Source organism: Sylvia atricapilla, chromosome 13, assembly GCF_009819655.1.
Source record: "Sylvia atricapilla isolate bSylAtr1 chromosome 13, bSylAtr1.pri, whole genome shotgun sequence".
In the NCBI taxonomy this organism is placed as follows: domain Eukaryota; kingdom Metazoa; phylum Chordata; class Aves; order Passeriformes; family Sylviidae; genus Sylvia; species Sylvia atricapilla.
This window is the reverse complement of record NC_089152.1, coordinates 13,172,353-13,188,248: the sequence shown is the minus strand read 5'-3', so window position 1 is coordinate 13,188,248 and position 15,896 is coordinate 13,172,353. Positions and strand designations below refer to the sequence as shown.

Sequence of the window (15,896 nt, the reverse complement as noted above, 5' to 3'; positions counted from 1 at the left end):
GAACTACTAACAAAATTTGGCTTTTTATTTCTGATCAATGCCCATCCTCAGGTCAAACATTTGTCCGCACGTGTAGGAAGGCCAGTTTTATCTGGGCGTGAGGATGCTCTGGCACACCCGGCCAGTGCTGCACCTGCCCCGGGCAGTGCAGGGTCCAGCGCTCAGCATCTGCCCTGGTTCGGTGCTCTGGGCGGGGAGCTCTGGCTTTGGCACAGCCCTTCGGTAACGTCGCGCCGGGTCCAGCGCACGTGTTGCCGATGCTCGCCATGCCGATGAGCCGTGCGGTGTCCCGGGGGAGCCCGGCGTCCCGGGGAAGGCATGGCCGGCACTCCAGCCGCGGCAGGGAAGGCTCAGCCCGCCCGCCGAGTACCACAGGCGGCAGCTCCTGCCCGGCTCGGGGCGGCTGCCGTCGGGTCCCGGTGCCGTTCGGGAGGAGCCGTGCTCGGCCCCGATGGCGCCGGGGCCCGCGGCCCCTCGTCCGCTGCCGCCCCCCGCCCGGCGCATTGTCCGCCGCGACCCCCCGCCCTGCGGCCCGCCCCGTCCAGCCGCGTCCCTCCCTCCCTGCTCCGGCCGGCCCTGCCCCTCGCCCCTCTTCTCCCCAAAGGCCAATGGAGACGAGATGCCTAGAGTAGGGCCGGGACGGGCGCGCCGGGGCCGCTCCGTCCGTCCGCAGTCTCCTCCCCTCGCCCGCTGACCGGTGTGTGGAGCGGCCGGCGGGGCATGCCAGCCGCGTCCCGCTGAATGGCGCCGCTCCGCCGCCGGCCGCTGCTGCGGGCGCTGCTGCTGCTTCTCCCGCTGCCAGGTGAGTCCAGCCGGCCCGCGCCCCATTGTCCGCCCGGCCCCGGCCCCGCCGCACGTGGCTTTATTTATCCGGCAGCGGCGGGACCGGCCGCGCAGGGAGCGGGAACCGGCGGCGGCTCCGCGCTTTGTTCGCGCCGCGACGGGGCGGGGGGAGGCCCCTCCGCGCTCTGCTGAGGGGTTTTCGCTAACGATTCCTTGTAAAATCAGACTTTTTACGACGCGCCCCGCTCCGGCTGCTTTGGCAGGCTTGTAAAATTAGCGAGCGGGCCGGGCGGAGCGGTCGCACCTGTGTGGCCACCGCGGTGCCCGGGCCGGCGTGGAAGGCGCCGGTTCTCTGGCTCCTTGGCTTTTTGCTGCCTGAGGGCTTCGTGCCGCTTGGAGTCTGTACCAAGTTTCCCCAGAGTTGTCCGAGTTCGGAGCGTGTGATAGCGATGGCTTCACCTCGTGCTGCGGGTTCCGCGGGATGACTCGGAGCTCACAGCGCGCTTGGTAACTTGCACGTCTCTGCTTGCACGTCTGTCCTTACAGGCAAAATGTTTTTTGTTATTTTTTTTTCTTCTCTCTTAGGAGTGTGGTGCTTTAGTGAACTGTTTTTTGTGAAAGAGCCTCAGGACGTTACTGTGTCAAGGAAGGATGCGGTGGTTTTAGACTGCCAAGCCCGTGGTGAAGCTCCTATAACTATTACGTGGCTGAAAAATGGAGGCAAAGTGTCTGAAAATGAACGGATCTACACTTTATCCAATGGCTCCTTGTATATCAGTGAGGTGGAAGGAAAGAAGGGAGAACTCTCTGATGAAGGATTTTACCAGTGCTTAGCTCTGAACAAATATGGGGCCATTCTCAGTCAAAAAAGTCACCTTACATTAGCAAGTAAGTCCCAGCTCCTGTTTATTAACCTGCTCCTGAGTTTGTGACAGTAATTCCCTGAATAGCACACAACCTATTGTTTTGATTATGTACCAGAAAAGCTAAAATGCAAGATTATAGAGTAATTCTGGAGAACTTTTACTTCTTTTTGAATGTTTAAAGATTATGGGGAAAACTTATGGTGGTCCCTTTTTCAGTTCCTGATGTGGCAGAAGTGGTGCAGGCACCTGTGAGACTTCTTGGGCAGTGGTGCCTTGTGTGGATGGCTTATGTGTGTCACTGGTTTCTGGAACAGGTGGTGATGCAGGGTCATGCTGGCTACAGAAGTCCTGGGTCTTTTTTCCCAAGTGCTGTCCTAGCAGCCTTACAAGGGTTATCTACAGATCTGAATTTTTAAAAAATTCCTTGTTCAGTAGCTTGATGTTGTGTTGTGCCATCTTGGGTGGAATGATTAGTGTAGATGTTTATCTCTGGGAGAGAAAAGAGGTTTTCTGGTCGACTGTAAGGCCTTGCTTTTCTGACACGTGTTCAGCCAAGCAGATGTGGGTGGTGTCCCTTTTGGTTCCTCTGGAACCTCCCAGAAGGGCCTGTGGTGGCTCCACTGGGGAGGGAGAGTCGCATTTCTGGAGTGACTCCCTCCTGCTGGGTGAACGGTGAAGGGAATAGTTGTGTCTAAGTGCCTTTATGGCTTTAACAGTGACCCCGGGTGTTTGTTGCCCTCCATTTTCCTATCATCTTTAAACATTGAGCAAGAGATATGCGTGAGGAACGGAATGCTGTGCCTTTTTCCATGGCAGTGCAGAGCTTTGCCACTAGACTACTTCTACAACATGATCTTCTTTTGCTTCCCAAAAGTACATGGGAATGTACTTTTCAAAGAAAAGTAAATTTTGGCAAAGTAAAGAAAACTTTCATTTCAAAGCAAGTATAACACAAAGAGTACACAGTTTATGTAGTCTTCTCATGTTCCCTCTATAATAGGACTTAACTGATGAACTTAATCTAATAGGAAAAGACTTCCTTTGACCTCTTCGACCCTGTTCTTAGTAGCAAGTTGAATAAAACTAGTGCTGGTACCTCTGTGAAAACCAGACATTAGTTCTAAGTTGCAGCTTTTACTAAATTCAATCTGAAACTGTTTAATGAAATTGGTACATTAGCTTACATTAAAAAATGTGTGAATGTCAACATTTGTTAGGTTTTTTTCTGTGCGCTTCTGATATGATTGTAAAAACTGTCCATGAGATCCCTCAGGAAGGTGTGAAAAGCCTTGTTCAGTGAGCCAGAGCACTGAGTGGTTTAAAACCATCCCAGAAGCAGGTGGCTCCAAGAGAGTGCTGAGTTTTCACGTGCTGTAAGAATGTGAAACTCTGAACTCTCCATTTCAAAAAACCTGCCTACTTATTACTTTTGATCTTGTTTATATGCAGGATTGATAGACTAAGTAATTCACGGGTGCTTTTGGTTAAAAGGTGAAAAATAAGGTATTACAATTTTTAACATTTAAATTCACCTCACCAAGTTTCAGAGTGTCAGCATGATTAAAAATTAGACAAGAAAACCCTTCTAATGAGGATAGGATTTGTTGTTGTTGTTGTTAACTAACATAAAGCTAAGCAGTGGCTGATGGATTCTGTGGGTAGAAGTGGAAAATTCAGGGGCTCTTTGAAATGGAGACATTGCAGGATGAGCTCTGTGCTTACTATCAGAGAACTTCTGGAATGGTACAGAGCACTATAGTAGAATAGCCTGGTAATGCAGTTGAAGTGTTTGGTTCAGACAGTACTGGACTTCTGTAAATGTTTGTTTCTTGCATACACATTTTTTCATCAGAAAGGTGGTTTAATTCTGCTGATTTTCACCAAGAAAATCTTGTGAGCCAATAGATTGCGTGCTGTGGAGTGAGATTCTTGTTTTGCAGCCCTTTTTTTTCCCTTCCTCCCCTTCTCTGTAAGACTGTGACAAAAGGTTTCTTTTTCTTCTTTGAATACTTGAAAGGCTTTCTATGGCTGTTGGAGAAAACTGGAAGAGATAGCGGATCCATAATGATCACAGTAGGTGCTGTTGACTTAGTGATTAAGTGGTTAACTAGTGGCCAAACATGAAGTTATCCTATGTAGCAGTCCCTTCTCTTTAGTCATGCACCAATCAGACCCGTTTCAGAATGTCATCTTTACTGTAAAGCTGTGAAATTGGGCAGTAATTTGTATTGTGATAATTTGGAGCCCATAAAACACGTGCAGAATTAGTTTTCTCTCTCTTTTTCACAGTGTTTCTGCCTGCTCTCATGAGCTGATTGAACTTTGCAGACATTTTAAGTGAAATAAATGAAAGTCTTGTGGGGGATTTTGTAGCCTTACAATTTTTCTTTTTAGAAGCAGTTGTCAATTGCTGCAAAGGCAAATTACTTTGTGGTCAGGGTACAGAAGGAACTATACATATTAAACAGGTGGAGAATAGGCATTAAATGGGCATTCTTTCTTTGGAGGAAAAAAGCAAATGCTCTCTTCAGTTACTGGTAGCAGCAGGGTGTGAGGATGTTCTTTTACTTTGCCTGGTCAGAGGTTTTGCCAATAAGCTTATCTTTTGCTTCAGAATTGTAATGTTTAGTGTTGCATTTGGAAATCAAAAACTTTAATCTGTCCAAGAGTTTAAGATCTGAACACACAAGGAGATCAGGTCTTGGTTTCTAAAGTTAGAAACTGGAAGCTGAAGGTTGCACTCTTGGCAAGAATTCCATTATTCATGTGCAAATTAAGAATTCACAGGGTTAAAAGGTTAGAAACTGGCCAGGATGAGGTTTACCCTTGTGATAAAGAGCAGATGACCCTCATTCATTGGCCAAAGCTTTCATGTAGCTCCTCTGCAAAGTTAGTGATTGCCATGAATTGTTCTTGAGGAATGCAGAAATTCAAATGTGAGCAGGCCTTTCCTTAAGTGTCACTATGGAGCCTTATCTCCCGAGCACATCAGAGTAGGTCTGCAGGGACAGGGTTCTTCCCCAGAGGCCCCAAGGCTTTGCTTTCCTGTTGTTCATCCATGCACAAAAGAATTTGACTAATTTAGGGCTTTTTTTTTTTTTTTTTTTGTGAGATCCCCCTACTTTTTTAAAAGGAAACTCCGGTGCTGAGGTAGTGCTTAGGTAAAGCTAAATATTAGTTTCAGTACATGCTTGTAGTTACTTCCAAAGCTGGCTGATTGATGTGGGGGCAGAGGAGGAGGTCCTGTCTGCTTCTTTGTGAGGCAGCATGTGGAAAGATAATGGTGCTACTTAAGAGCATGACTTACTCAAAATTCAACTTTTGCCACTGCTACCGAGAGAGATCTCTTTTAACAGAATATAAAGGGAATGTAGACTTCAGAGAAAGTCCTTTTGGTGCAACTTTAAATCAGCCAAAAGAGATGAGATTTTTGTTTTCCTGCATTTTAAAATTTTGATTATTCAACCACAGTTAACTAAGAATTCTGTCTAAGAATAAAGCTAGACTTCCAATAAAATTTTATTCGGGAAAAATGGAGAAAGTGGATCATGTTCTGAAGCTGGTAACATGGGCATTGGACAGTGATTGGATAGGTTGCTCACTGTTTGTCCTTTTCACAAAAAGTAGAAATGGAAGTCTTGTGGTGGTTGGATGGTATATGAACAGCATTCCTAGATAACCCTTTCTCCTCTAGTGGCTTGGCTGAATTGATTTTGATGTTTGTGAATTAGAAGAAATGTAAGTCTAATTTTTCTTGTACGGGTTTCTACATTTCACAAGAGTGAAATGTTATGCAAGAAGGTTTCTGGGATGTGCTCCTGGAGGGATGTGTGTGTGCCCAGTGCACTGCAGCTTGTGGAATGCTGGGCCCTTTACACGTGGCAGGCTATACTTGGTGGAAAGTTCATAATTTTGCTTAGCTACTGAGGCAGTGATGTGACTTCAGGTCCCACTGTCATGGCAATAATTTGCCATATTTACGTTTTTATAGCCTAATAGCATCTTTTCCTCTGCTTTTAAATATTTGCACTGAGGAGTGCATCCAGCTGAGCCTCTTTCTGTACTGTTCCCTTAGCAGCTCTAGCTGTTTGTTCCCACTTTGGCATTTTGCTGTTCCTTGTGTGGGCACAGCTGCATGTGTAACTAACTGAGCAGGGAACTGGTCTGGGTTAAAAAAATAGAATTAAAACAAAAGATAGTGTTTAACCCAGATGAGTTCCCTGATATGATTTGTCTTGAAGCCACTCAGTGATTGCACTGGTGTAACTGAGAGGACTGAAGTGAAGGTGGGAAGACTTAGTGGGGACAAGGAAGAGTTAATGAAACTTACACTCATCAAACTATGACCTTTGTGAAACATGTAGGCAAAACTTTTGCCCCTCTGCTACTGATTTTTTTTTAAAACATTTTTTATCTTGCCTTAAAATAACAGGATTAATAGCTGTGGTCTATCAATATAGTTTTCGCTTTCTATGAAATCTGTGAGTTCTATATCCATTTGGAAGACACCTGAAATTAAAGTTAGGTTTAATTATTTCAGATAGCAATGGAGAGAGGTACAAATTGTGAGAAAGAAGGGTGATGTTAGGGGGCAGAAGTGGTTTCGGATTGAGGTGGAAGCGAAATGGCAAATGGCAGCTGTAGGCAATAGTCTTGTATTGAAAGAGAGCAAAGTCTTAATGCTGTAGAACTGGTGTGGTTACAGACAGCTCGAGGAACCTGGTGGTCTGGGTTTTGACAACTGCTGCCCTACTGCTGTTGCTTTGATAAGTTGATTTGAATATCCTGAGAGAAAAATTTGTTTCTAAGCTGAGAGTGCACATGGCTCATCGTTAGTGCATTTAAATTCCAGTATTTTTAGGCAGGAGGATGAGGTTCCAATATCTTAGTCAGCAATGACAGTTGATAACAATGAAGAACACTAAGAGTTTTGTTCTTTAATTGAGATATCCTTAAGAAATAAGAAAACTAGGAAACACTATCTTTCTTAACCCTTTTTATTGTAGTATTTTCCTTTAAATCTCCCCCAGGCATCTTTTGACCTGCAGCACCTTGACAGAAGACAATTATCAGCATCCTTTAAAGACATAACCATTAGTTACTTTTTTGTTGTTGGTACTAGGGCATTCCCTCCTTTTTCAACACTTACTGGGCTGCACTTGTAAGAGTTCTTCCACAGAATAAGGAATGGGCTTTTTTATTGTTAGCAAGATTAAAAAATGTATAAAACTTAGCTTAGCCCGTATGAACAGTGTTTGTTTCCACTACCATGTCACTTGAGAGGTGGGCTTTTTATGGGTTTCCTCAACACCTCACTTTCAAATTTGTGTCAAGCCTAGTGCCAGACTGAGGCCTTCCATACCTTTGCTTTTCTTCCTCGCTGGTCAGACCAAAGCTGTTAGGGTTTATTTACTAGCTTTTATCATTGTAACTTTACAATGTATAAAGTTTTTACTAGCTTCTCTTTAAAAAGAATGCTCAATCTTTTTGGCTGTGTGCTCTGTAGCTAATAAAACCTTTACCTACATGAGAAATGTTGAAGGAAAACGTGGCGCTGTGCTACACATTGTTCAGAGCTCTGTCCAAAAGCACTCACTCCTTACCTGGTGCAAGTTCTGTGTGTGCTGTGTGCACAAACCTATGGAGATTCCTCTCCTGCTTGCAGAGCAATGTGTGGCAGCAAAAGATGCTGTTCTGTTCCTGCAGTGTGGTGCTCCCCTCCCACTGCTCTCTTTCTTCCCCCTCCCTTTTTCTCTGCATTTCTTGGTGTAGAAATTGTTGAAAGGGCATTCAGTAAGGCCCCCTTTTGTCAGCCAGCTCTGATTATCCTAAAGAAAAGGATCTCACTCTGAGCAGTTGTTTGCCTAGAGACTTGTTGTCACGTCTTCACAATTTAACAGCTGTGGCTATTGATGGTGTGCAGAACAATTTAAGACAATGACAAAAGAGAATCTTGGAGGAAGAATTTAGAAGTTACTATGCGTTTTCCTACAGAAATATGGTCATGCCCATTGTTGGACAAACTTGTGCTTAGTATTTGTCTTTCTCAGCATTTTGTATTTTTTCCACACTTTATTTCCAAAATTGTGGACATAATCTTTATTTAGTTTAGATTTTTTTTTTGTTTTGTTTTTGTTTCATCAATAGGCCCAGCTGTTAAATTGGGATTGATTACTTCCAGTCTTTATAACTGGTAATCACCACCTAAGTGAAAAAGTAATCAACAATGTCAAGACTCCACATTTTGTTGAGTAAGTGTGGGTTGTATGGTCAACATTAGTTACTAGGGTCAACCTCTAGGTAGCTTTTAAGCAGCAGCATTTTAAGCAGTGAATGCATTTTAAAGTTGATTGTCTCAGCAATTGAGTTAGAGGTGGAAAAAAAATCGCACTAGATCATTCGTGTTGGGAGTTAGAAATCCATCTGGCAGCCTTCCAAAACCTGCATCTGTAGTGGAAACAATTTTTGCTTGTATGGGTTAAATGGTTACTTGTAAAAGACATAAACAGCAGACTTAGAGAAGAGATGTCTGTGAAACCACCTGAGTATGGACAGTTTGCTTATGACTTAGTGTATGGAATTATTGTAAACTACTCCTCATTTTTTTCTCTGTGTAAAAACTTTGGAGGGAGATGGCCTTCCTAACTTATTAGAGGAAAAGATAAACAAGCATTACTAGACAGATTTTTTTTTCTGCTGCTTTTACTTTGTTTCATAACTCTTGATAATAATTCTATTGGTCTTATTGATTTTTTAAAAAATTAAATCAAATTTGATCTTAGGTGAGTAGAAGTTTTTGTTTGCTTGTTTGTTTTTAACAACATAAAGCTCTCAAAGACAAAATAAACTAAGTGGTATCTGGATAATGCAGTTAGCATCTCAAGGCCCTTTTCGAAGTGCTTGTTTCTCAAGTGCTCATCTCTTGTTCTGGTAGAGGTTTCTGACACATCAGAGCATCTACAGTGTAGGGAAATAGAATCTAGGTATCATTTCCCCCAGAGGCAGACAGGTCTGCTCCTGAAGTTCACTTAGATTCTTGTTTTCAAAACCCAACAATGACAGAATGTGTAATCTTTGTATTTAATGGGGTAAAAATTTCAGAGTTGCTGAGTCTTTCTGTGCCAGTATTACACTAAACAACTTTTAAAGCTCCCACTGTGGTCAGGGTCTTTTCTGACTTTGGCTGAAGAGAAAACTTTTTGGTAAATTTTTTGGTAGCTAAGCTTGAGCAAGTTTGGTTCTAGCCTGAATATTGTAGGAATAGTATTCAGTAAGTAACTGCTGGGGATGTCAGAGCAGTAGAATGCAACATGAGAAATGAAATACTGAAAATGAACTTGTTATAAAAGATACAGGAATGCTGACAACAAGCTTTATATCCAAAGCTTCTATCAGAATTTAATAGTTTGAGGCAAATGTTGCAATGTACCAAGACTACTTCACCATCTCTAGCAAGGTTACTGGAGAGGAAGAAAGTCAGCAGAGTGCAGTTGTTTAACCTTCTGTAGTCATGATTCTTGCATTTTTACCTGTTTTAACTGTCTTCCTCTTCATCGTTGCTTTGGATCTGCAAAACTGCTTCTGGTGATCCTCCTTCCTTATTCCTATCTGATGCCTGGAAGGAGGTGCTGTTTTCCAGTGGAGCTTATTTTCACAGCTGTGGCAGAGGAGGGAAGTGTCATAAGATACTTTGAGGTCAGTTTTGACCCCAAATTTAGATGAGGTAAAGATGATTCTACGGAAGTATAATATCTTGTCTCAGGTGCTCTGCCTATCACGTAAAATCAAACAATAATTATGATTAAGAAAAAGCTGTTTTAATACCCATTGCAATAATATACAATAAAACCAGGTCAGTATTACACTGTACTGTTTTTTGCTCTACAGCTTGTTACAACTGGGAGTTTTCAAATAACCCGTTATCTTTTCAAAGAAACCTTAAAATTAAAGTCTTTGAACACACAGAAGAATTTTAAATGCTTACTCCTACTTGTATAATCTTGAACATATTAATAAATTGCTTAGATGACTTATCAGCAAATTAACTAGGGTAAATTATTAAATTGCCATTTCACCATCCACATCAAGATCTCTAGTAAACCTCTAATAACTGTAACATGTGCCTCAGGCAGAGCTGTGCATTATGTATGTTCTTTGTAACAAGAATTCGTTGACTTTATGAAGCCATTGACAGACATTTATCATTTTGTTCATTAAACTTGTCTGTGACATCCGGTAAATTGATGTTAACTGGAAATATTCTCTGGGAGTTCTGGCACGACTCTGTCATTTTGCCTGAGGAGAAACTTTGTACCTAGCGTGTCCCAAATTACAAGGGTGAAACTTCCTTCCCCCACCTCCTCTCTGAAAGCCTAAGTGAGCATATGACCAGCTCTTTTTCTCCCCCTCTTGCTCCTAATGCTTATTTATGCAAACAGCCCTGTAGCCCACAGTTTGCCAGCAGATTTATCATTGATCTTCAATAGAGGCTGAAAGTGGATCCTGCTTTTATTAGTTCAGCCAGTCTGTGCCAGGAAGGCAGCTCAGTTTTATCCCACAGCGTACAAGAAATTAACTGTGGAATTCTTGGGAGCATTGATGGGAGTTCTGTGACATTCGCAGCACGTGGCAGTTAGTGCTTGTTTTTAATGGTCATAATCTTTACCCAGTTTTGCTTACTGCTGATTTTTACAGTGTTTGGTAGGTGACCAAATGCATTGCTGAAAGCCTTTATAAATAGTGCTTTGTGTGGTCCTTTGAAATTACTTTGTCTGGAATGATGAACAATATTTCTTTTTTTTTTTTTTTTTTTTTTTTTGCTCCTGAGTACCCAGTGTGGAAAAAATACACACTTCTAACAGCTGCCAGTGTTTGATTCCTGTGGGATAACTCTCTCTGGTAGTGGTAGAGGTTGTTAATAGGATATCTGCCTGCCTTCTAGTGTTCCTGTTGTGCTACCTGAATCCAACTGTATTGGGGATTTTTCAAACCAAAATGAATGGACTAACAACTTGTGCCATAACTGACCAATATATTTATTAAAGGGTCTATGATACCATCAAAAAACTGAATGTCCAAAAAATCCATTACATAAAATTTTTGTCTTTTGAGAGAGAGTAGAGCAGTTGGCTCTTGAAAATATATTGTGTCTCCCTACATAATAGTTCACTGGATTAAATGAATTTATTGATTTCTGCTTCTTTACTGACACACATTTATGAGCAGTTTCTTTGGCACCATGGCCACATGTCAAAGGTCATAACTTTCCTTCACTGTGGAAGAATAAAAGCTTTCAGATGGTGAATCCCTGAAATCTAAACAGGGTTTTATCCTCCCTTCCCCCCTCAATATAATTACTGGTTTTGCATGGGTTTATTTAAGATAAATGCACAATAATAATAAAGAAACCTGTACATACTAAAGGAACCTCTATATGAGCTATCATAAAATAGCTGCAGGAAACTCTATACATAAAAGGCAACATATCTAATCTACTAATAGGTATCATTATGGAGCACATGATAGTATATTAGACTCCTTTATGGCTGGAGATTTTATTGAAAATTGTCACTTTTTAGAACAGAATAAATATTTTTTTATGAAGAATTTTATTAGCTATAGCTTAGAAACATTGTTTCTTTCCTTTTAGAGTTGTGTACACTTGGTGCACCAGAGGAGATCCTGGAAGTAGATCCTACTGAGAGAATGAAGCATGTTCAAAGTCTGTGCTTTGTGTTCAGATGAATGTGTATAATGTTGACATTTCCTTTAATGACCTTAATTAGTAGTAAGTAGCCTGTGGGGTTTTTGGTGTGCTCTGGATATGAAAGTCCACTCATGATGTAAACATGAAGTTGTTAAATAAAGATACTTCAGTGAAACATAAAGAAGTTTAATCACTCCACTAGTTTGCTGGAGGTAAGTAGGCAGGAGCAGTGGGGCTTTGGCTCTGTCTGGGAAGAGCTTGTCTTCTCTTTTAGCAGCTACTGACTGGTAGATGAGCTCTGGCCGTCTCGAGAAATAGCAGTGTGACGGTAAACTCATCAAGGTGTTGATTTAAAATAGTTGAAATATTTGTGCTAGGTAGGGTGACATAGGTTTGAATTGTTAGTATGGTCTGGCGGTAGTCCTCTTAGCAAGGATGTTTCTGAAGGAACAGCAGAGCCCAGAGTTCTATCACTGGGAAAAACACCCCATGGTCTTCTAAGGAGGCATAAAAAGTCACCCCACTGCCTGCCCCAAGAAAGAATCATCTGCCAGGCTTTAGTTTTGCGTACTAGAGATGAAGCCTATTGATGCTTTTAGTCATGATTCTTGAAAAAAAAAATCAGTGGTAGACTTTTCTTTTGCTCTATTATTTTTATGTGTGTGTGTACATTCTAAGGGGGCTAGTGGCACTCTGATCTTAAATTTACCAAATATTGTAGAACTGTAGTTGCTAATTTTCTGACATGTTAACATTTTTGATAGAAATTTGTCATGTCAGTATTCATGTCTGCTTTTTAATTTTTCTAATACAGTATATTTCATCAGGACTGTTTATCCTGTTCCCTAGAGCAAATTGAAGATGAAACTGTTTTCTCTGCATTTTTTTTCCCCCTAGGACAGCATGGAAATGTCTACTTAGGGAACAGAGACATGGAACTTATTGAGGTCTTTGTGTCTGGAAGTAGCTTTTGTTATTGCTGTGATAAGAATTGGTTGTCCTGTAAGTTCTGAGGAAAAACCTCAAATTTCTTTTGTGTTTTGGCATATGTTCACACATCTTTACTCTGCTTGACTAGCTCAAGACAGGAGGTGATGTTTGTGCTGAGCCTGTTGCTTGTGAACACCGAGTTGGGCTATCCTTCTAAGCAGTCCTGGACAGATGTAGACTTGCTTTTTTCCCCTGTTCTGCATTAATGAGGAGCTGAAGTGTGATCTAACACTGCCTGGAGAAACCAGCTGGCATCGAAAGCTGGAAACAATGCTCTAATTACCTGGGGAGGAAGTTTGGGAGGGGAAGGGGGTGAGGTGGAGGTGTGAGTGCTCTCATGTGTCTGGAGGTCAGGAAGGGTATTGGTGGGAAGAGAGGAGTGCTGAGGAGACTCTTGTGGAGTGAGGGGACCTGGGCTTGGCTCGTCTGCAGATTGCCACGGGTACAAGTTCAGAGTGGAAGAGGACTGGGGGTCTGGCAAAGACTGGCAAAGAGAGTGCCCATCAGAGCAGCTGAGCTTTCAGCACATCGGATGTGGACCAGGAGGCTGGGCCTTCCCTTGGGAACTTCAGGAAGACAAAGAAGAATCTCCTAGTATGGGGAGCTTTAGAGCATTAAAAATGCATTTATGCTTCAGCCAGAAGCTTCTGCAATATGTGACATGAGTCCATTTGTCCTGACTTTTCAAGGGAAGTCCTCGATTACTTATTTCTTGTGGCCTCAATATTTGATATGAGGTTCTGAGCTGGAGCTGCAACAAGTTGGGGGAGCTGTCCACGACTGCAATACATGGAGCAGTGTGAAAGATCAGTGTTGTGTCTTGGATGTCTAAATTTAGTGAACATTTCAATCCACCATTCGAAGGTTTGTCCACACCCAATAGTAAAATTAAAATAATAATAGGATGTAATCTCAAGGTGTTGTGCGAGTGGATGCAGGAACATTTGTGAAGAGCTGTAGTGCAGAGCCCTGCAGGGAAGGACAGAAGGAAGCTGGTAACTCTGTTCAGGGCAGTGCTTAACACAGTGTAATACAAGGAACGAGGCCACACACTGAACAGAGAGGAGAAAACAAAATATTGAATAGATGCTCATTATGTGAGTACCATTCATTTGGTGCTGTGAATGGTGGGGGAAGTGTAATTGTGCACTTGTATTGTTTCCTAAAGCATGTATATAAACAGAGCAAATCAGTTATATAAACAGCATAATTTCTTTAGTTTCCCAACCTCTGAGCATGTGGGAAATTTTCATGATGTGTGTATACACACATGTAAGAGAGATATTGAATGTGTGAGTGGGAAAGTTTAGAGATTAGCTTCGTATATCTAATGATATATGTAATTTAAAAAATGAAATAAATATTCTTGAAAGTATTAGACTTTTATTTAGCAAGATGTAATGAAAAAACGATTTGTAGCATAGGGTCTTGTGGCAACTTCTTAAACAAGTAAGTTTGTCAGAACTTTCTGATTCAACCAAAACAAACAAACAAAAAATAATATATACATATGCTCATACATGCACTCTCTGGTGTTTGTCAGTTCAAAATTGACTCTTTCTGTCATCTGACTGAGATCAAATCAGGTGTATTGCTGGTGCAGAGGAGAAGAGCTTTTTTGAGGTGCCAGGCAGGACTGTGGGCTCCAGTGCTGTGGAGGAGTTGGCACCTGTGGGCTTCACCTCCTCTTTCATCTGCTCTGTCTCTTCTCTCAAATATTTAGTCCCCCACATAGCCTAGACTGTCAACTGCTTTTTAGGCTACAGGTCTTATGCTGAGCTGTAGGGCAGATTTTTTTGAAAAACAGCCCTGCAGTCACAACTAGAGAAAAGCTCCAATGCTTGTTTGGTTTGGTTTGTTGTTATTACTGTTGGTTGGTTGGTTGTTGTTTTTTCGGGGGGCTTTTTTGTTTGTTTGGTTTGGTTTTTGTGTTGGGTTTTTTGTTTGTTTGTTTTTTTGTTTTGTTTTGTTGGGTTTTTTTTTCCTTCTTTTCCTGATACATTTATGTAAAGAATCTCAAAGGCAGTGGAGCATTCAAGACCTTGTCCCTTCGATGCAATGTGTACATCTAGATCTTCTTGGGGATCTGTACCTTTGGGTGCTGGCACCTTCCTTCTCTGAGGATGCTTTTCACAGGTCTGTTCAGAAGCTAGAATTATGGGGAAGTATAAAGCATTATTTTTATTTGTTTTAATTGTTCCTTTCCTCACTACTTAGTTGCTGCTGTGTTCACCATTGTCTTCTGTTTATCTAAATAATGGTTGCCTGGCCTCTCACAAACTTGTGATGGGGAAAGATGGTGACCACCTGAAACAATAATATCTGTGGCAGAATAGCCTGAGAACTTTAAATAACCAAAGGGGGCTGTTTCCAAGGCAGCTAAGTGACCTTTGGATCCCAGGAGTAGACTATTCATAGAGGCAAAGCCTTTGTCCTGCTTTGACCAGTGGTCAGTGAACTCTGGCAGGCCCCTCGGCTCACCATCTTGGCCCTAGACTAGCAGCTGGTGATTGATTCATTTAACTGTCCAGATTCACATTCTTCTGTCAAGGACTTGTCAAGGAAGAAAAAGGTTCTATGGAGGGCTATTCATTTTGCTAAAAGGAAGGGGATGCATTATATGATTGAGTGGATTACTTTTGGGTCAGAAGAGTTCCTGCATTGCTCTGTTTTAATTCGGCCTTCAATCAAAGAGAGATTTAGTTTATCAGTGCAGTGTGGTGCTTGTGTAGAGGGACAGATAATTTCAATTCCATCAGTGCAATAGGGTTGTGTTGTTTGTTGTTGTTTCCCCCCGTCCTTTCTGTGATCTGTCCACCCCACTATGTTTCTGTCAAAAATCCATAGATTTTTGTGATTGGTTGATATGACAGAGTTAAGAATATTAATTACTATTAGTCTCACTCTTAGATTTAATGTGTGTATTATAGGAGTATTGATGTTCCTACTGCCTCTCATATATGGAGCAATCCAGGAAAGCATCAAGTAAGTAAAAAAAGATTAATGTGTTACCTTTGTTTTGGATGAAGAGAAAAGTGAGAAGAAAATAAATTAGACAAGATCAAACTAATGAATGACTTTCCTCCAGACAACACAGTGATGGTAATGCTGAGGGTAGAACCTCGAATTTTCTATCTAGTACCTGTGTCACCCAAAACAATAGTTGTACAAACTCAGCACTTTCTAAATGCTCAGGAGAGCTGTTCCCTTCTACTGGTTTAGGATGCCCTTTTTTTTGTAAAACTGGGAAGGTGTTTCCATGCATTATGAAACTTGAATAATTATTTCAGTTTTGCAGCTAATATGTCAAAAAAACCAACTTTGCGTTGCACTAGGGAAGTGTGTTTCAGCTTCAGTGTGTTGCCAGGCCCCTCTTTCCATTTGCTCTCCAGCTGGGTTGTGTTTCCTTAGCATTAGGATTTCCTTGCTGGTCCTCTTCACGAAGTCCTGAGCAAAGCATGGAGTTCTTAGCTCCTTCCACTGGAAATAACAGGCATTAGAGAGCAGATCCTGCCAGTTAACCTTCTGCCTCCGTTTGAATGAGCACGATG

At 42.0% G+C, this 15,896-nt stretch overlaps 1 protein-coding gene across 1 annotated transcript in view; it reads left to right on the top strand.

Annotated features, from left to right (window-relative positions):
- The first annotated feature begins 720 nt into the window (after window positions 1-720).
- PRTG (protogenin) overlaps window positions 721-15,896 on the top strand; it is a 73,531-nt gene continuing 58,355 nt past the window's right edge. The window contains 2 exon segments of the mRNA XM_066328072.1: window positions 721-802; window positions 1,369-1,671. Coding sequence (XP_066184169.1) covers window positions 721-802; window positions 1,369-1,671 — 385 coding nt within the window.